At 34.0% G+C, this 22557-nt stretch overlaps 2 protein-coding genes and 1 pseudogene across 2 annotated transcripts; 2 read left to right on the forward strand and 1 right to left on the reverse strand.

Annotated features, from left to right (window-relative positions):
- LOC120189134 overlaps positions 1-13587 on the forward strand; it is a 28853-nt pseudogene extending 15266 nt beyond the window's left edge.
- Positions 13588-14293: 706 nt separating this feature from the next.
- On the reverse strand, positions 14294-15681 carry LOC120189136 (protein LIFEGUARD 2-like). The gene is made up of 4 exons (XM_039192469.1): positions 15377-15681; positions 15165-15278; positions 14619-14776; positions 14294-14527 (listed from the first exon to the last, which is right to left on the reverse strand). Exons 1-4 carry the CDS (start codon positions 15627-15629, stop codon positions 14324-14326), a joined length of 729 nt encoding a protein of 242 aa, XP_039048400.1. The 5' UTR covers positions 15630-15681; the 3' UTR covers positions 14294-14323.
- A 1788-nt stretch (positions 15682-17469) lies between these two features.
- Positions 17470-20625, forward strand: LOC120188695. Its single transcript, XM_039192108.1, has 8 exons — positions 17470-17974; positions 18046-18195; positions 18287-18448; positions 18563-18652; positions 19019-19111; positions 19204-19461; positions 19549-19895; positions 19996-20625. The coding sequence occupies exons 1-8, from the start codon at positions 17470-17472 to the stop codon at positions 20605-20607; spliced, it is 2217 nt and encodes a 738-aa protein (XP_039048039.1). The 3' UTR covers positions 20608-20625.
- The last annotated feature ends 1932 nt before the right edge of the window (positions 20626-22557 follow it).

Raw genomic sequence — 22557 nt, forward strand, 5'->3', positions numbered from 1 at the left:
AATGAAATCAACCTTGGTTGTGTTTTTATTTCCAATCCTTTGTATATATTGTTGCTCGATCGGGGATAGATGAGGAGATGAGTTATTCTCCTGTTTTGTTGGGTTTTTATAACCCATATTATATGCTTAAAACAAAAATAATGATTGTTGTTTGTTTGGTGGTGAGCTGTAGTAGGGACGTGGAGGGACAGCTGGTGGAGTTGGGCTGCTGGCAGCTGCTTGTTGCGGAAGACGACTATCGGATAGAGCAAAATCGCAATTGATAATTTGAGAAAATAAAAATGAAGATAAAAGAGACATAAAATTTATGTGGAAAACCCCTAAAAATTTAGGGTAAAAACCACGGGCAACGGTAGAAGAATTTCACCATGAGAAAATAGGAATTACAACCTCTCTCGATATACCAAGGAGAAAACAATGATAATTCTCTCTTGATAAAAAAAGGAGAAAACAACTCTCAAGAAACTCTCTAAATTCTCTCTAGTATTGGAAGAAAGCTAGAATGCTTTGGGATGATTTTGAAGCTAAATGAGCTAGGGTATTTATAGTTGAAGCTTTAAGGACTAATTTGTAAATACCCTAAATTATAATGACTAATTGCATAGTTTTACCATCCAAAATTTTCAACAATTTGGTGGCCAAATTTGACCAATTTTGCCACCCCATTAATGCCACCAAATTGCCACCCATAATGTTAACAATTGATGTAATTTGGTGTGCCAATTTTCAACAATCTCCCACTTGAAGATTTGATTCTTTCTACCTTGTACCTTTCATGTTGCTTACGTTTCTGACAGGCCACAGGAGGATCGACACCAGGTATATTTATCAGCATTGATTGCCTTCGTCATGAAATCTACTATGTTGTCTTTGGTATGGATCTTATGCATATCTACCGTTCCTTCTTCCACCTTTTCACGAATGAAATGGTACTGAACTCGTATGTGCTTAGACCTTGAATGAAATGTTGGATTCCTTGATAGATGCAAGGCGCTTTGACTGTCACAAAACAGAGAGACATATTCTTGATTGTGCCCAAGCTCCTCCAATAGCATCTTCAACCAAATTGCTTCTTTACTGGCTTGTGTAGCTGCTACATATTCTGCCTCTGTTGTGGACGTAGCCACAACTGACTGCAATTTTGAAACCTAGCTTACAGCTCCACCAGCAACTTTGAACACATATCCTGTAGTAGATTTGCTTTTATCCAAATCCCATGCATAGTCAGAATCTACATGCCCATTGATTAGTAAGTTTGATCCTCCGTAACATAATGCAACATTTGAGGTCCCTTTGATGTATCTTAGGATCCTCTTTACAATATTCCAATGCTTTTTGCCTGGATTAGTCATGTACCAACTAACCACTCCCACTGCTTGTGCAATGTCTGGTCTTGTGCATATCATAACGAACATTAAACTTCCCACTGCTGATGCATACGGTACTCGAGACATCTCCATCCTCTCTTCTTCATTGCTAGAACTCATACTGGAGGATAATTTGAAGTTAATAGGAAGAGGGGTAGAAATTGACTTACAATCTTGCATGCTAAATCGTGACAAGATTTTCTTCAAGTAATTCTTTCGTGAAAGCCAAATCTTCCTATTACTTCTGTCTCGGTGAATTTGCATCCCTAGAATCTTATTTGCTGATCCCAAGTCCTTCATTTCAAATTCCCTAGCCAGTTGTGCCTTCAATTCTTTAATATGATCTTTTTGGGTCCTGCAACCAACATGTCATCCACATACAACAGCAATATAACAAAATCGTTATCACCAGACCTCTTGAAATAAACACAAGGGTCTGCATTAAGTCTGTTGTATCCAAGGCACATAATGAAGGAATCAAATCTCTTATACCAACACCTCGGCACCTGATTTAGACCGTACAGAGATTTGTTCAACCTGCAAACCAAGTTCTTCTTTTCGTCTTCTTCAAAACCTTCAGGCTGGAGCATATAAATCTCTTCTTCAAGATTTCCATGAAGAAAAGTTGTTTTAACATATAGCTGTTCCAAATGTAAATTCAAGGTAACACACATTGCCAAGACTACTCGAATTGTTGTTAGTCGAACCACAGGAGAAAAAATTTCATTGAAATCAATACCTTCTTTCTGAGCATATTCTTTGACCACCAGTCTTGCACGATACCTCTCAACTTGATCGTCATCATTTCGCTTGATTTTGAAAACCCATTTGTTACCAATTGGCTTCCTTCCTTGTGGTAGTGGCATAAGGTCCCATGTATTATTTTTATGAAGGGCTTCGATTTCTTCTTGCATCGCCAACAACCACAGTGAAGCATCTGAGCTGTTTATTGCCTCCTGGTATGTTGATGGCTCACCGTCCTCTGTTAAAAGGCAGTATGCAATATTACCTTCTATAACATAATCTGAGTGCCAATTGGGACGTCTTCTCACATGATCTAATTGACGAGTTGTTGGAGCTTCAGAACTCTATGGTTCTGCTTCAGAAGAATCTCCTTCTTCAAACTCTTTTTCCACATGTATCTGAGTAGTCTCTGACTTTTCAACGCTATCATCGTCTTCTTTTCTTTGTAGTTTATCTTCTACAGAGATAACATCCCTGCTAATAATCACTTTGCGAGCAGTGGGATCCCATAAGCGATACCCCTTTACTCCATCAGCATACCCCAAGAATTTGCATTTCCTGGATTTTTGATCTAACTTTGAAATTTCTTGGGAGTTGTACATCACGTACACTATACTTCCAAATATATGGAGGTTTGAATAATCAGCTGGTTTTCCAGTCCACATCTCCATTGGTGTCTTCAGCTCTATTGCAGTTGATGGAGCTCGATTCACCAAATAACAGGCGGTATTGATTGCTTCTGCCCAGAATGATTTTTCTAGGCCTGCATCCCTCAACATTGCTCTTGTTCTTTCTAACAAGGTTTTGTTCATCCGCTCTGCCACTCCATTTTGTTGAGGAGTGTTCGCCACTGTGAACTGTCTTTTGATGCCTTCTTTCCTGCAAAAGTCATCAAATTCTTCGCTTGTGTATTCTCCTCCATTATCTATTCTGAAACACTTGATCTTATTTCCAGAATCAAGTTTCACCCGCGCTTTGAAGTTTTTTGAAAGTTGAAAACACGTCTGACTTCTTCTTAATAGGGTGCACCCAACATCTCCTGGAGTAGTCATCAATAAATGAGACAAAGTATTTTGCTCCACCTAGGGACGTTACTGGTGCTTGCTATACGTCAGAGTGAACCAATTCTAGAACACTTTTACCTCTAGAATTTGATGTGTTGAATTTCAACTGGTGCTGCTTACTTGTTATGCAATGCTCACACAAAGGAAATGATACCTTTGTTAAGCCTGGAAGTAGCTTTTTCTCCACAAGGACTTTCATTCCTTGTTCTGACATGTGTCCAAGTTTCTGATGCCATAGCATTGCCGAATCTGAACTACATGAGGCAACAGAGGCTTCTGCTTCTACCAAAGTCTCTCCCTTCAGCATGTACAAGTTTGCAGCTATTTTTTCGCCTTTCAGTACCACAAGCGCTCCACGGAACACTTTCATGATTCCTTTACGTGTTTCAATCTTGCTTGCATTATTATCCAACAATCCGTAGGATAATAAATTTTTCTTTAGGACTTTCACGTGCCGCACATCTCAAACAACTTTAATTGTTCCATCATACATGTAACACCCCCAACCCGTATCCGACCCGGATACGAGTCCGAAGTGTCACATGGACTTTTCAAACATTTATTCGTATAAAATAATGAGTAATTTAGAAACTTTGATAACATTTAACTTATTCAAAACGTTTATAAAATATATCAGAGTTCATACAATTTATATCTTTAGACTACATGCCAACTACACTCTATATACAATACATATATTTTCTGATCTGACATTTGGTAAGGAGAACTAACCTGTCTTGCTCCGCATTACTCTTTACTCTTCTCGAAACCTACGTGTGAAACAATCACACGCTAAGTCGAAGACTTAGTGAGGCATAAAAACTTATAATGCACTTTATAACATATATCAACACATGCATGTTCTGTTCTATCATGCTATACCAAATTACATGATTCCCTCATATCATGAAAAATCATATCAGATTAATTACAATAAATAAATACATACACATAACTCATCATGAGCAGTTTATCATGTAATCACATACTTTTATGCTTAACCTTTTCAATCAAACACTATACACACACAACATCATATCATTTGTATAACATTTATCATATCACTAACATATATTTGTTTATATATCTTGATTAGCACATGTACATATGTGAGAACTATATATATGTGAGTTTATGGAGGTTGTGCACTAATGCTGTCAGCACAGCTCATATAAATGCACCGAAGTGCCTCATAGAATTGCACCGCAGTGCCGCGTAGAATTGCACCGTAGTGCCATATAATAATGTCCATAAGGACCACATATCATTCCTTAAGAATCATATACATATGCCAAGGTTCAAGTACGTGTCTCACCAGACTTCACACATGTTCCAAAGAATACATATATGTCCCGAAGGACCACATATCATTCCTTAAGAATCATATACATATGCCAAGGATCAAGTATGTGTCTCACCAGACTTCACACATGTTTCAAAGAATACATATATGTCCCGAAGGACCACATATTATTCCTTAAGAATCATATACATATGCCAAGGATCAAGTATGTGTCTCACCATACTTCACACATGTTCCAAAGAATACATATATGTCCCGAAGGACCACATAGACCCTCGACTCTTGGCATGCCAACTATACCCCTAGCTCTCATGACACATAACATGGGAATTATCATTTATATCATTTCACTTCACTTATTCATATCATTTCCTTTCTGTCACGTACCACATGTACGTGTAATCATCGATCTTACAATCACATATTTCATATAGTCACTTGGCTTATTTCATTTCACATTGGGCATGTCTCATAGCATATATCACACATGCATATAATCATGTAACATATATAATAACCTATATCCATTTCATGTATCCATGCACATATCAAAATCATAAATCAAATAACATTATATTATTACCTACTTTGTTCCATAGCCATATATTTACAAATCTTATACTTACCTAGTTTACTCTATTTCACATATAGTCACATAATCACGTAATTTACTTACGCATATATCATTTTCATACCTAAATCATATAACACCCAATTCTTCCTTACAAAGTTATATATTATATTCATATAATATCATATTATCCTATAAGTAAATACTTATCTTATGGTTTGGTATCATCATTTATACTCAATTCCCTTCACTAATATATTATTCTCATATTACTCTATAGTCTAATCTTATTTAACTCATCACATTTCTCATGTAGTCATATAAATCTATTATATTAATTCTTATAATTGATCACGTATACTATTAACATGTATGGTCACCTATCATATAACCTATTTCACATTCCCATGCAATCATATAGACCATTCATATTAATTCCTATACTTATCACAATACATCTATTCACACAATCATTTAACACATATTGTAATATATATCACATACCCAAATCAAACATATGCCTATGATCATAAATTAATGCATTCTAATATAGGAAATAGACTTGTCGCAAGTCTTATTTCCATTAAACATCATAAACTAACTTGTATGTACTCACCTGGCCTCACTAGTCCATTCCAATCTCTTATCTTCCCTTTTTATCGATCTTACTTGTCAATGATTCTGGAACTCGTTTAGGCTCTGAATCTACATAATTATACATTTTAAGACAATTATTAGATACCTACACCTTGTAATTTGATACTAGCAACTTAAACGAACTTATTAAACCAATATTTACAATTTTCCTTTAGGGGGAATCGGTTCCCTACTATGGGGGTATCGATTCCCTCATGACATTCTGGAAATTTTGTTCGTTTGAAGGGGTATCGGTTCCTCTTAAATGGGTATCGATTCTCCTTGCCCATAAATCATATTTTTGAGCTCGAAATTCACTTCATTTCAGCTTAAACCTTCATATTTTACTTCCTTTAATATTCCTAACTTCCATACACATATTTAAACTCATTTCTATTCCATAATCACTTCTTTAAACCCAAAATTCCATCATTTACATGGCATTCAAGAATCACACTAAATTTTCAATGTGTTCTAATTCCAATTCTAACACTTCATACTTCTTAATTAGATTGATGACAAGTCAAATTCATCCATAAAACTTCAACAACTATACCATATCAAAATTTCATCTTAAAACTCATATTACAAATTCCTTCTTAATTCCTTTATCTTATTGTTTAAATCCCATATAAGCTTTCCTTAAGCTTATTTAATACCCAAAGAATCAAAACTAATTTATAAATTCAAGAATTAAGAAGCTGAAATTAAACTCACCCTTATGAAGTAAACCAACGGGAAGAAGAAAGAAGAAGAATGAAGCTTTCCAGATACTTCCTCACCATAAGCTTCTCTCTTTAAATAAGAGATAAATATCTTTTACATAAAAAGACCATAATACCCTTTCAATTCTTCCATAATTACCATTTAATCCACTAGCAAAATATTACACTTTAAATCCCTAAACTTTTTAATTTTTCCTAAATTGATCACCAAATTCTGAAACTTTTCAATTTAGTCACTAACCCGGTATTGCGGATGTTACAACTCTCCCCTTCTTATAAGAAAATTCGTCCTCGAATTTTCACTGCACATCTTAATAAGAACATATCTTCTAATGTGCTTATGTTGCTTCCCTGACTTATTCTTTCTTGTCATCATCAGAAACTTACTTTTCAATCCTTTAGTTTTCCAACTAACTTTTTCGTTTATACATTCATCTTCTGTTGCTTATCATATAAACAATAACCAGTAATACCAATCCATTGTTGTCTTTTCTCTCATTCGATTATGCATTTTTCCTTTGACCTTTCTAAAATTCCATATAATGTCACTCATCACGTTGACAGTAACATCCATCTCATCACTCTATATCATAAATCCATCTATTTCTTCATAACTCTCAAATTACCTTATAATCATACCAAACTTGTATTTCGTCATCATTTGACCAAAACACAACTTTAAATTTTCTTCAATTGTGATTAAACATATACTTTAAGGAGTCAAACAATATTTTCACATCACCTTGCACACTTTTCGTGTTTCTATATCGAACTTATCATTTACACTTCCATACGAATCCTCACTTCATTCACTATATCACATTTACGTAATCAAAATATACAACTATATCCAATACAATTTCATCACAAAATCTTGTTAGTCAACGCTAACTCTTTCATTCTAAAGTACAAATCCTTATCATCTCCACACTCTTTCTTATACACAATACAATCCTTGTTTCAAATTCATAACTCTGATTTCATTCATATAAGGTTACTTATCCTGTAGACAGTAACATCAATTCTTATCACTCAAAATAAAAAATCTATCAATTGATTTCTTTCCTCATTTTCTAATTAATTCACCACAATCCAAACTTTTATTCATTCTTTCATCCTTGTCTGTATTACGATACACATAATCTCTTCATATAACCTTTATCGTATTTGATCCTTTAACTCAATCCCTTTTCATTTCTTTATTCCATTCTTCATGTATTTATTCCTTATACACAAATCATATCTTTCCTTTCATGTTCACATACTCTTGTCTTATCACCTATATTCATCTCTGTGTAACAATCTTCATTGCATCCTCATAACTTTGATATCCTTATTTCTTATACCGAACTTTATTCTTTATCATCTCTTGTATTTGTATTTCTTCTTTAAAGCCACTTTTTAAAACATACCAATGCTTATCTCTTTGCCTACATCATATCTGTATGATCAAGATACATAACCACATCCAGATTCATATCATATTTGATTAACTCCACTTTATCTTCCCTCCAATCTTATAACTCTAGTACCTTTACTCTGACAGCTAGATAATAACTTTTGTTCAATCTAGGGCACATTAAATGTAACACCCCCAACCCATATCCGACCCGGATACGAGTCCGAAGTGTCACATGGACTTTTCAAACATTTATTCATATAAAATAATGAGTAATTTAGAAACTTTGATAACATTTAACTTATTCAAAACATTTACAAAATATATCAGAGTTCATACAATTTATATCTTTAGACTACATGCCAACTACACTCTATATACAGTACATATATTTTCTGATCTGACATTTGGTAAGGAGAACTAACCTGTCTTGCTCCGCATTACTCTTTACTCTTCTCGAAACCTACGTGTGAAACAATCACATGCTAAGTCGAAGACTTAGTGAGGCATAAAAACTTATAATGCACTTTATAACATATATCAATACATGCATGTTCTGTTCTATCATGCTATACCAAATTACATGATTCCCTCATATCATGAAAAATCATATCAGATTAATTACAATAAATAAATACATACACATAACTCATCATGAGCAGTTTATCATGTAATCACATACTTTTATGCTTAACCTTTTCAATCAAACACTATACACACACAACATCATATCATTAGTATAACATTTATCATATCACTAACATATATTTGTTTATATCTCTTGATTAGCCCATGTACATATGTGAGAACTATAGATATGTGAGTTTATGGAGGTTGTGCACTAATGCTGTCAGCACAGCTCATATAAATGCACCGAAGTGCCTCATAGAATTGCACCGTAGTGCGCCGTAGAATTGCACCGTAGTGCCATATAATAATGTCCATAAGTACCACATATCATTCCTAAAGAATCATATACATATGCCAAGGATCAAGTACGTGTCTCACCAGACTTCACGCATGTTCCAAATAATACATATATGTCCCGAAGGACCACATATCATTCCTTAAGAATCATATACATATGCCAAGGATCAAGTATGTGTCTCACCAGACTTCACACATGTTCCAAAGAATACATATATGTCCCGAAGGACCACATATCATTCCTTAAGAATCATATACATATTCCAAGGATCAAGTATGTGTCTCACCATACTTCACACATGTTCCAAAGAATACATATATGTCCCGAAGGACCACATAGACCCTCGACTCTTGGCATGCCAACTATACCCCTAGCTCTCATGACACATAACATGGGCATTGTCATTTATATCATTTCACTTCACTTATTCATATCATTTCCTTTCTGTCACGTACCACATGTACGTGTAATCATCGATCTTACAATCACATATTTCATATAGTCACTTGGTTTATTTCATTTCACATTGGGCATGTCTCATAGCATATATCACACATGCATATAATCATGTAACATATATAATAACCTATATCCATTTCATGTATCCATGCACATATCAAAATCATAAATCAAATAACATTATATTGTTACCTACTTTGTTCCATAGCCATATATTTACATATCTTATACTTACCTAGTTTACTCTATTTCACACATAGTCACATAATCACGTAATTTACTTACGCATAGATCATTTTCATACCTAAATTATATAACACCCAATTCTTCCTCACAAAGTTATATATTATATTCATATAATATCATATTATCCTATAAGTAAATACTTATCTTATGGTTTGGTATCATCATTTATACTCAATTCCCTTCACTAATATATTATTCTCATATTACTCTATAGTCTAATCTTATTTAACTCATCACCTTTCTCATGTAGTCATATAAATCTATTACATTAATTCTTATAATTGATCACGTATACTATTAACATGTATGGTCACCTATCATATAACCTATTTCACATTCCCATGCAATCATATAGACCATTCATATTAATTCCTATACTTATCACAATACATCTATTCACACAATCATTTAACACATATTGTAATATATATCACATACCCAAATCAAACATATGCCTATGATTATAAATTAATGCATTCTAATATAGGAAATAGACTTGTCGCAAGTCTTATTTCCATTAAACATCATAAACTAACTTGTATGCACTCACCTGGCCTCACTAGTCCATTCCAATCTCTTATCTTCCCTTTTTATCGATCTTACTTGTCAATGATTCCGGAACTCGTTTAGGCTCTGAATCTACATAATTATACATTTTAAGACAATTATTAGATACCTACACCTTGTAATTTGATACTAGCAACTTAAACGAACTTATTAAACCAATATTTACAATTTTCCTTTAGTGGGAATCGGTTCCCTACTATGGGGGTATCGATTCCCTCATGACATTCTGGAAATTTTGTTCGTTTGAAGGGGTATCGGTTCCTATTGAATGGGTACCGATTCCCCTTGCCCAGAAATCATATTTTGAGCTCGAAATTCACTTCATTTCAGCTTAAACCTTCATATTTTACTTCCTTCAATATTCCTAACTTCCATACACATATTTAAACTCATTTCTATTCCATAATCACTTCTTTAAACCCGAAATTCCATCATTTACATGGCATTCAAGAATCACACTAAATTTTCAATGTGTTCTAATTCCAATTCTAACACTTCATACTTCTTAATTAGATTGATAACAAGTCAAATTCATCCATAAAACTTCAACAACCATACCATATCAAAATTTTATCTTAAAACTCATATTACAAATTCCTTCTTAATTCCTTTATCTTATTGTTTAAATCCCATATAAGCTTTCCTTAAGCTTATTTAATACCCAAAGAATCAAAACTAATTTATAAATTCAAGAATTAAAAAGCTGAAATTAAACTCACCCTTATGAAGTAAACCAACAGGAAGAAGAAAGAAGAAGAATGAAGCTTTCCAGATACTTCCTCACCCATAAGCTTCTCTCTTTAAATAAGAGATAAATATCTTTTACATAAAAAGACCATAATACCCTTTCAATTCTTCCATAATTACCATTTAATCCACTATCAAAATATTACACTTTAAATCCTTAAACTTTTCAATTTTTCCTAAATTAATCACCAAATTCTGAAACTTTTCAATTTAGTCACTAACTCGGTATTGCGGATGTTACAATACATCTTCAATTTGATGGTTCCCACACTAATAATCTCTAAAGCATGATCATTGCAACTATACACATATCCTCCTGAGACAGGTTCATAATGATGAAACCATTCTCTTCTTGAGGTCATGTGATATGTTGCTCCCGAATCAATGAGCCATATATCTGCAAATCGTTTTCTACCTTCCACGGTGGTTGACGCTTCACAGTATAGAGCATCTCCATCATCTGAAGTGTTTGCGGTATTGCCTTGTGGATTGGAGTTTTTATTTAGACTCCAACAATTCTTCTTCAAGTGACCCTTATTTCCACAGTGGTAGCACTTTAAATTCTTTTTGCTTCTTGACTTCGATCTACCATGTTTGTGACTGCTGCTTTGGCCACGTTCTGTTGATCTCCCTCTCATCGTTGTCAAAGCTTCTGCTTATTGCAGATTTACTTGTCTTTCTTCCTTGTTCTTGCGTCGATTTTCTTCTTGTAGAACAGCAGCTGCAACGTCATCGAAGACTAGACTGGTGACATTATTAATTGTCAAGTTGATGATGAGTTGATCATACGAATCTGGTAAACTTTGAAGTAGAAGTTCAGCACGTTCTTGTTCTCCTATTTTACAGCTTAAGGATGTAAGTTGAGAAAATAAAGTGTTCAGCGTGTTTAAGTGCTCCGTCACTGAAGTAGATTCTGACATCCGGAGAGTGTACAATTTCCTCTTAAGGAAAATTTTATTGTGCAGCGATGTGGCCTCATATAATTTGGTGAGATGATCCCATATCTCCTTAGCTGTCTTCTTCTCCTCGATGCTTGACAATACTTCATCTGCTAATGCTAGATGAAAGTTTTCCATAGCATTCCCGTCCATTTCGATCCATTTGTTGTCATATGTGAAATCCACCGGCCTTTCACTGATAGCTGCTAGACAACCGTCTTTTCTCAGGATGGCCTTCATCTTCAATTTTCACAATGAGAAATTTCTCCCATTGAATTTTTCAATATCAAATTTCGTTGCCATAGCTTCTTTTACGGATAGCTCCCACTATTTCACTATTGTGAATAGTTCTCTGGAACCTCCAAAGAATGGGTAATAACTTCTTATTTTCTTATGTTGGAGGATCCACCTTTTGGTGGCAACCACAAAGACAATAAGCAGATATTACACACTCTAATCTAGCTCGGATACCAATTGTTGCGGAAGACGGCTATCAGATAGAGCAAAATCGCAACTGATAATTTGAGAAAATAAAAATGAAGATAAAAGAGACACAAAATTTACGTAGAAAACCCCTAAAAATTTAGGGTAAAAACCACGGGCAACGGTAGAAGAATTTCACTATGAGAAAATAGGAATTACAACCTCTCTCGATCTACCAAGGAGAAAACAATGATAATTCTCTCTTAATAAAAAAAAAGGAGAAAACAACTCTCAAGAAACTCTCTAAATTCTCTCTAGTATTGGAAGAAAGCTAGAATGTTTTGGGATGGTTTTGAAGCTAAATGAGCTAGGGTATTTATAGTTGAAGCTTTAAGGACTAATTTGTAAATACCCTAAATTACAATGACTAATTGCATAGTTTTACCATCCAAAATTTTCAACAATTTGGTGGCCAAATTTGACCAATTTTGCCACCCCATTAATGCCACCAAATTGCCACCCATAATATTAACAATTGATGCAATTTGGTGTGCCAATTTTCAACACTACTGTGTGGAGCGAGAAATCAGCTATCGTCAGTGGAAGCTGCTGGAATGTGAAGCTGCTGGTAGGTGCTATTTGGAGCAGAGAACCAGTTAAATCAAGGTAAAAATGGTGATTACAACATGTTTATAGAAAAGCAGGTGATCTTCACTGGAAAGTCGTCTCTGTTTATACGAATAGGGCAGGCCAGGTACTTATTAATTCCTCTTAGCACATCTGTATATGTATGTAGACTGAATTTCTTTTTCTTTCTGAAGGTGATTTGGAAGATGAAAAGCAAGCATGTGGCTGGGACCTTTACCAAGAAGAAAAAGAGTAAGTTGTAGTAATATAATATAGGGTGAACATTCAATCTAGTTGAGTTAGTTGAATTTATAAAAATGTGAGCTAAATCGAGTTTTTTAGTGTCAAATTGAGTCGAAAATTTTATTTTTTTCCTAGTTGAGTCAAGTTTAATGAGCCCTGTTATCATAGGGTAACAAAGATTATTGTGGATTGCTTTGGAAATAAATGTGTTTCTGTTTTTTGGGTACGTTACAGATGTGGTTCTGGAGGTGTGCAGGGACGTTCCGGCATGGCTGGAGAGACCACTATTCTAAGGTGGAGAGCAGCGTCGATACTTCGGATTGAAGACCGAAATAAGGGGAATCGTTGAGTTCAAATGCAGGAGTCAAAGGGAATACGATATGTGGACTCAAAGGTGTATCAAAGCTTGTCTCCATCGCAGCTGAAAGAAATCATAATAGGCAAAGCTCAACTACATGGCATCATGGCGATGGCGGTGGCGGTAGCGGCAAGCTGGGACTAATTCACTTATTTGTCTTCACTTAAAGCTCCATTAGCTTGTACTTCTAGGTGCTCAGTGCAAACCATTGGGCAAATATCTAATTATGCCATAAACCAGTAATGTTTTCCTTCCAAAAATCGGTATATTTACGGAGCTTGCTTCCAAAAATTGGTATGCGTGTGTTATGCTAATAACTGGACTGAGATTTTTAAATCGTAAAATGATTTAATTTTGAACTTTTCAAATACGAAAACCAAAACTCATGTTTTAGTCAAATGAAGGTATCGAAAGCATATTTTAGCCTTTAACAAAACCCTTAGCCAAAATAATAAATTAATGTAAAATTTTGGTTAAAATTTGTCACCGCTCCTTGAACTTTGATGAAAGTTTTTACACAATTTATTTATTTTAAGTATAAACTCTAAGCTCTAAAATACTAAGTATGATATATGGTTAAATGATATATTAAGAACTATCTTTAAATATTAGTTTTATATTTATTATTTTAAATTAAAGGATAATATCTGGTTAAATAATATTATTTCCTTAACAGGCATTGTGAGAACATTAAACCTTGCAATTATATACTTTTAGATGATCCAATCATACTTGAGCAAAAGAAAAATTAATGACGACTCCTATATATTGCGCCATTAAATCTTCATTTATAAAGGAAGAAGCAAAGAAAAGCAAAGAATGAATGAATTGTTATGCAAGCAAAACAGAACCTTTAAAATTCCTCCAACTATGACCTAAACCATCTAACAGGAAGGGAAAAGAAGAAAACAGCAAGGATCAAGGCCTAAAAGGATCATCAAGAATTTTCTTACAGGCACTTTCATATCCATTTAACCATCAGTCAGCAGCTCTTAAAAGGGAAAGCAACGATAGGAAGAGATTAAGCACGTCGAGATACAGAGATATAGCAGCCCAAATGTATTCGTCGTAGGTGTAGCGTTTGATCAAGTTGTCGGTGTCGTAGATGATGAAACCGCAGAACACGATTGAGGCAAGGGCGCCGTAGATCATCACCGATAACCTACCCAGAGGGAAAAAAATCTGTGGCAAAAAAAAAAAAAATTTCTGCAGTGGGAAGCCAAATATTATGGAGATGAAATAGGTGAATGAAAATGGGAAACATGTAAAATACCTGGATCAAGGCAAAAACTATAAGAACAAGGAGAGCACCAAACAAGAAAGGGCCAAGGAAGTTGAAATCATGGCCTCTCTTTGCAGCCCAGAAGGTGTACAGGGTTAGAGACACAACTACGACTGCTGTTAGAATCGCTGCCTCCAAAATAACCTTCCCTATATGCACAAAAAAAAGGCAAATGTACGTAATTTTTTTTCATAATTGAAAAAAATTTAATCACTCTATAGATGTAATTACTTAAATTTGAATCCTCTAAAAATAATATTATTTTTTATTATTTTATTATCGAGATCGTTATATATCTTTTAAATGTATATAAATATAAAATGTCCTAAATATCGTTATGATATGTCAAAATATAATGTCATAAAAAAAATTATCAACAGGTTTCTTCATTAACGTCAGAGAAGCAACAGTTTACAGCAGAATTCGCAATCCAAACAAATTTAAAGCAATGCTAAACTGACTTAATAAAGGGTGTAATCAGCTAAGATTATGGGGGAAAAGAAAAATTACAAGTATTGAAAATATTCATATGCGTACCTTTGGTAAAAGCGCACGTCAATCCAACAGAAAAGGCGAGAGAAACGGTGAAAACTCCAAGCAGAAGATAATTCCATGGATGCTTCTGGTGAAAAAAATACAATGGAAAAAGGGCTGCGAAACGGCAAACATAATTTTTTTCCTATTTTAGTCAACTAAAATAGTTACAAAATAGGAACACCGAAAAAAGGACAATGTAAGCGGAAACGCACTAATTAAAGGCATGATCAATATGACGATGTAAAGAGCCAAGCCGGGGACGGTGCTGACGAAAAAACGAGCGATCGGATGAACAAAAACAACGGTGGCTGCAACCGCTATTGTAGCCAACAATTGAAAGGATAGGATTGAATAAACTTTCCGAATAAAAGCCCACCTAATCGCCGGCGGCTCTTGCATCATCGGATACAGATGCCTGCGCCCGGCCTCCACATCAATTTTCTGCGCCGTCTCAGTATACATCATCCAAAAATAAAAATTCAAAGTATTATTCAAAATCCGATAGTAAAGAGAACGGGAAGTTCTTCTAAATTTCGTGCTGGATTTCACGAATTGATTTGTTTTTTTTTTCAGTTGCGAAAATTTGATGAAATGTATATAGAGCGGCGGTTTTGGTGCTACGCGAGAGATATTGTGGCGTGCTTGATTCTCAATAAATTGTTATATTAAATCTAACCCAATCAATTAAATTAATTAATTAATGCCATCAACTTTTTATAATAATTATATTTAAAGTTAAATAATTTATATCTAATTATATCAAATATATCAGTAAAAAATATTACAAATATATAATTTTGAAAATATATTAATGTTAGTTTAGCAATATGTTATTAATTCAATAATATAGTACTCTCTCGTCCCATTAAATATGTTCATTATTGATATTTGATATTTTAAAAGTAAAAATTTTTAAACTTTGATTATGATTATTTTAAATATTTTAAACAATTAAATTTTATATAATATATATTTAAAAACTATCTAAATTAAGATTTTTAAGCTACCATTTTTCATATTTTTATCAATAATAAACTTTAAGTAATAATGAGTCAGTTAAATAAATTTGATAAAAAAATTCATGAACATATTTAATACAACATAAGGAATGATATTTATTAATATTAATTTTAATTAATTTAAATATTAATTTTCATCCTAAAATAACAAGTTTAAGGTTTATCATAGTGGTTGAGTGTTAGGTTACTTTTTACAAGAGACTCAAGTTTAATTGCCTTGGATGGCATTCTTATTTTCATTTTTTCTATAATAGATGATGACACATATCTTATTTTTATTAGATGCAATCAATATATTAAATAAAAATAAATATAAAATTAAATAGGATTTAATTTTGGTTTAAATAATTTTTTAAGGACTAAATTAAATAAAAATAAAATATAAAAGTTTCAATATGTCATTTATCATTTTCGTTAAAGTCAGTCGATTAAAATTGTCACATAACACGTTCTGATTGATCAAAATATCTTTTAACATTGTTAAAAAGATAGGACGATAAAAGTAATTTTCGATAGTCTAAGAAATAAAGTATTTAAAAAAATAGTTTAAGGAGCAAAACGATGAAAAATACTCCGTATTTTTAATAAAACAAATGAGCATTTAAACCTCAAGTCTTTGCAATTAAATTAATTATTGCCATCAATTTTTTTTAGGGAAAATTATACTGAAGGTGAAAGAATTCATATCTAGGTATATCAAATATATAATTTTAAGTAAAATATAATATAAATAATTTTAAAATATATTACTATTAATTTAAGAATATATTAATATCAATTAATGTCATCAATCTTAGTTTAACTTAAATATAAATAACAAAATTTCCTTGGTTAACATTCTTGTTTCCATACTTTTTTTTTCCTCCGATAAATGATAACACATATCATTTTCAATAATAAAATTGATATATTAATTAAAAATAAATAAAATTATCATAAATAATGTTAAAAATAATATTAGACTAATAAACATATGCTAATTTTAATTTAAATGAATTTTTAAGAATTAAACTAAATAAAAATAAAATTTGAAAGACTTAACGTGTCATTTATCTTTTTTATTAAAATTAATCAATCAAAATTATCCTATATTATTTATTATTTATTATTAAAGTTACTCTATAAAGAAAAGGTGTAAACTGTTTTTCTGTTTCCTTCGAGTCTCAAAATGATTCCTTCCTTGGAAACGGAACGACCTCAAACGTTCCTTTCTTCCACTTTTGGTGTATTTATGTACCTTTTGTGTCTACCTCAGGCTCAGCTTCCACTCTTATGAAGAACAAAAGATGGAGTCTAGAAACATTAGTGAAGAAAAAGAATTGTTCAAATGTGCCATGAAAGGTGAATGGAACACTGTTATAAGCATATACGAGAAGGATCCCTCGGTCCATGTGGCTAAGATCATAAGATCAGGCGACACCGCATTGCACATAGCCGTCTCCAACGTCCAAGAAGCCGTAGTAGAACAGCTAGTGGATTCGGTTTCGGCCCACGGTGAACCACCGAAAGCCTTGGAAATCCGGAACGAGCAGGGGAATACCCCGCTGCACGTCGCGGCTTCGCTAGGGAACGCAAGGATGTGCATATGCCTTGTGAGAGTGGAGCCGTTTTTGCTCCAGATTCAGAACTTCCAAGGAGAAACACCCATGTTCGTGGCTGCTCTACACGGCAAGAAGGACGCTTTTCTTTGCCTTAACTCCTACTGTCGAAGCCAGGAAGAAGGGTATTCTTATTGCAGAAGAAATGACGGTGAAAATGTTCTTCACTGTGCCATATCTGGAGACTATTTTGGTATGAATTCCCACAACTCCTTTTTTTCAAACATATTAGCATATTTGTATTAACTCTAATGTGCTTCACAGATTTGGCATTTCAAATCATTTACCATTATCAAGATCTTGTCAATTATGTAAACGACAAGGGAATATCAGCCCTGCATCTCTTGGCTAGCAACCCGACCGCCTTCCGAAGCGGTAGCCATCTCGGTCGTTTCAGCCAGCTTATCTATCATTGTAAGTGCTATTCATTAGTCTCAACTTTCACCATCAAAAGCATAGAAATTCACATATTCAAGTGATCGACATTATCAATTTTGTTCCCAAGGTATAATCGTCGAACCGCTTAAGGTGGAACCATCATTTCAACTATCTGCAAGCTATGGCCAATCTAAGGGATCAAAGGAAAGGACGATGAGAAATAGTTATCCCGGCAATTACCAAACATGCATGCACTTGTTGCACCTGCTAAAGCAGCTGGTTCAAGTAGGTATGCTAACTAAACCGGTAGAAGCTGGCTGCCCGGGAAATAACAAACGGTCTTAATGTAACGTCGTGGACTCTTTTTTATGGTTCGATTGAACAATTTTATTACATTTTGCAGTGACAAAAAGTTCACAGAACACAAACAAGAGACGAGATGTGGTTGAAAACCTTGAAGCTCCTAATGCCGCCTCCGAGACCATACCCAAAGGTAAGCAATCCATTGCCTGCAATACATGAAGAATTAAGGGAATAGAACATAAATGTCAAATTTCGACACCTAATAAACAATAGGACCGAGAATCGGAACTGCAAACTTGCGAATGAATTCGAATTAAGAGACACAAAAGCACCGAGCAACCTTGGAAATCATCCGGCACATCTCAGCACGCGATCACAAAAGAATAAATCGATAACAAGTTTATTCCGAGCAACCTCGTAAATCATCCGGCACATTTCTTCACGAGATCACAAAGGAATAAATCGATAACAAGTTTATCCCTACAAACAGCCTAACTCTGTCGAGCTCTGCAGCCTGCAGGCATCTAATGAAAGAAATCTTGTTTTGTACTCGCAGGAGATGGACATCAATTCGTTCCTCCCAATTATGTCACCTTCATTGATTTCGTCAAGTTGTTATCCAAAGCAATTTTGGTTATACTCGGATTAGGTAGGTCGAGTTAGACTGGTTTTCATCTCTTTCTACTCGCTCACGAATCGTAATATCTCTTTGATTATTCATTAATGTTGTTTATTCATAAGGATCACAGAGAATTAGGAAGTTAAGGGAGAAGAAACAGAAGCATACTTGGGCTGTCCAGATCATGAATGAACTTCTGCAACATGTTTCTATGTACCAGTATGAAGACAATGGCTGTCGGCCCCAGCTATCGTTATACGATTCCGACGAGACAAAGCCTTATGAAATCACAGAAGTAGGAGACGTTAAAATGCTTGCCTGTTGTGATGATTCACATCCAGCTAAACAACGTGATAAAATTAAGGGAAAAATTTCAAAAGGTGAAAAATATAACAACATTAGTGGCACATACATGAATGTTTAACGCATAATTTTCTTGTAACATTGCAAAATTCACCAACTGGCAGGTGAAAAGGAGAAAACCAAAGAAGCCGCGAAAAGAGAGACAACGATATTGATTGCGGCGAAGAACGGAATCACGGAAATGGTGGATGAAATCCTACAACGTTTTCCGGTGGCGATCCATGAAACCAACTCGGAGAAGAAGAACATAGTGTTGCTTGCGGTGGAGAACCGGCAGCCTCACGTATACGAGCTCTTGCTTAACAAAAACATCATGAAAGACAGCGTTTTCCGAGCGGTGGATCATAACGGAAATAGTGCACTGCACCTTGCCGCAATGCTGGGTGATCACAGGCCTTGGCTCATCCCCGGCGCTGCTTTACAAATGCAATGGGAAATCAAGTGGTATGAGGTATGACTATGTTTACATTTTATTTAGTTTATAATTGGAGCTATAATTTAAGTACGTCCAGCATAATTGATCATAATTTTGACACCATGAAATTCTTTAGTTTGTCAAGCATTCCATGCCCGCCCACTTCTTCACTCGTTACAATAAGGACAACAAGACCCCAAGGGACATATTCACCGAGACACACAAACACCTCGTTGACAAGGGTGGCGAATGGCTAACCAACACCTCCGAATCGTGCTCCGTCGTGGCAGCATTGATCGCGACCGTGGCATTCGCCACATCAACCACCGTGCCAGGAGGTGTGAATTCGGAGAGTGGAACGCCGACCTTGGAAAATCATCCGGCATTCGATGTCTTCGCCATCTCATCCCTCATCACTCTTTGCTTCTCCGTGACGGCCGTGGTGATGTTCTTATCGATACTAACATCTCGGTATCAAGAGAGGGATTTCGGCATAGATTTGCCCCGGAAGCTTTTGCTGGGGTTGACGTCGCTGTTCGTATCGATAGCGTCGGTGTTGGTTTCGTTCTGCGCGGGACATTTCTTTATTTTGAAAGATAAGTTGAAGTACGCTGCGTTCCCGGTGTATGCGGTTACTTGCCTGCCTGTGACGCTCTTTGCCATAGCGCAGTTTCCTCTTTATCTTGATCTGGCTTGGGCGCTCTTCAAGAAGGTGCCGCAGCGTAGCTACAAAGCTGTTCCTCTCTAGTCTCCACTCTCTCTTATCAAGCTTCATTATCATTGTTAGTAGGACTGTAAACGAGACCCACATATTGCAAGCTCTTTAAATTAAATTCAATTAAAACTCGTCGATATTTGAATTGAATGTGATTATTGAACTTGTTTAATAATTCTTTTATTCGATTAAAATTGTTAAAAGATACTAACAAATTATTAAAAGCTTAGCAAACCTACGACTTAAGTAGAAGCCGAACAAAATATGTAGAAGTTTCCATTGGCCCACAAAATCTAGATGTTATACTTATGCATCTGTTTACTATTTAGGGATAATTTCATGAAAAGACTCTAAAGCTCATCAAATCTTTCAAAGTAATTCATGTACTTTGTAAACGTGTAGAGTTAAGTTCCATTTCATTTATGGTAAAATATTTTTTGGTCCCTCAGTTTTATCAATTTAATCATTTTCTCTCTTAATTTTCGAACTCTTTTTTTTATCGAATTACCATAAATGCGATAAAACAATAACAAAATATTAAATTGCTGTTAATTATTTTATTTTTATTAAAACGAAAATACCATCTATTTTCCCCTTTTCAACCACGTCTTAATAAATTGACTCTAAAGCTCATCATAAATGTTGATTATTTTTCTTAATAATCTTTCATTTTTCTTCCCTAATTATGAAAAAAATAATGTTTGATTTTACAAGTGGTGTAGTACTATAATGACACATGTCATTTTATATTTAAAAATATTTACAAAATAGACGTCTGGCATCAATATTTTTGCCACACCTGTCTTGTATTTAGAAATATAAATGCTGCTGTTTTGACAAGTAGCTTAACCTAGAATTGCCGTTTGTCCATTTTATTATTATTTAATAATATAATTTTTTTCTTATAAATATAATAATTTTAAAAAATTGGTATTTTTAGAATTTCAAAGTATTTAGTTTTACTCATTAGTTTTACTAATTGGAGTTGATTCAAGTAGTAAGTAACTTGAAATCGTTTAAGATAAGTCTCGAGTTTAAGTCTTTGTATATGCATAAAATCGCAGCTGGGAGACTCACCCACCGAAACTAAGTGTGTGACGTATGAGAATCTGAATTAGTCAATAAAAAATCTTGAAACCGAGAGAGTTTGTTGTATCTCTACAAATATCTTTTGAGGTCATTATTCGAAAATTGTATCTCATAATTAAATCTATAACAATTTCACGTAATTTATCAAGAATAAATTTAATCGTTATTATTATTATAGGTCTGACACCATTCATCTTACGATAAAAATATTTATATTTTAAAGAATAACTTATTTTATCCAAAAAAAATGGTAATATTATAACCTATTTTATCTTATGGAAGACTATGTTTTGTTCCGGAAAGTTCTATATATAAAATATATGAAGTGACGTGGTCCCTATTTATTGGCATTTTCAACTTGTATGGCCTTCCCGGATATCAATAGAATAATAATTAAAGTGATATTTAAAAAATATATTCAGTACATTATTTTATTAATTTGTTGAAATTTTTAATAAAATAATAATATTACTGTTTGATTTTATCTTATTATACTCAAATTTGAAACTAATAAAATAATTAAATAATAATAATGTGGTCTTTTTATAAGAAAAAATAATTCAAAATTAAGATCAACTTGTAGTTGAGTATACTGTTTAACGAATAGAGTTATCCACTTGTCTCATCGGGCAGACTTTCGTTCTTTGAAAACCTGCCTACTTTTCACCGTCGCCACGGTCGAGAAGTGTGACACTTGTCTTGTTTTTGCGTGCCACGGTGTCCAGCATACTTGCCATTTTTTCTAGGAAATAATTATCACCAAAAGAAAAAGGAAACTCGGTAATAAAATTATCGGCTAATTTAGGAAAATACTATATTTAAAAAAAAAGTAAAAAAATATATTTTACGAAAACTATTTAGAGTATAGACTAAACCATTTTTTAATAAAATCAT

This window comes from Hibiscus syriacus, unplaced genomic scaffold (assembly GCF_006381635.1).
Source record: "Hibiscus syriacus cultivar Baekdansim isolate YM2019G1 unplaced genomic scaffold, ASM638163v2 tig00116951_pilon, whole genome shotgun sequence".
In the NCBI taxonomy this organism is placed as follows: domain Eukaryota; kingdom Viridiplantae; phylum Streptophyta; class Magnoliopsida; order Malvales; family Malvaceae; genus Hibiscus; species Hibiscus syriacus.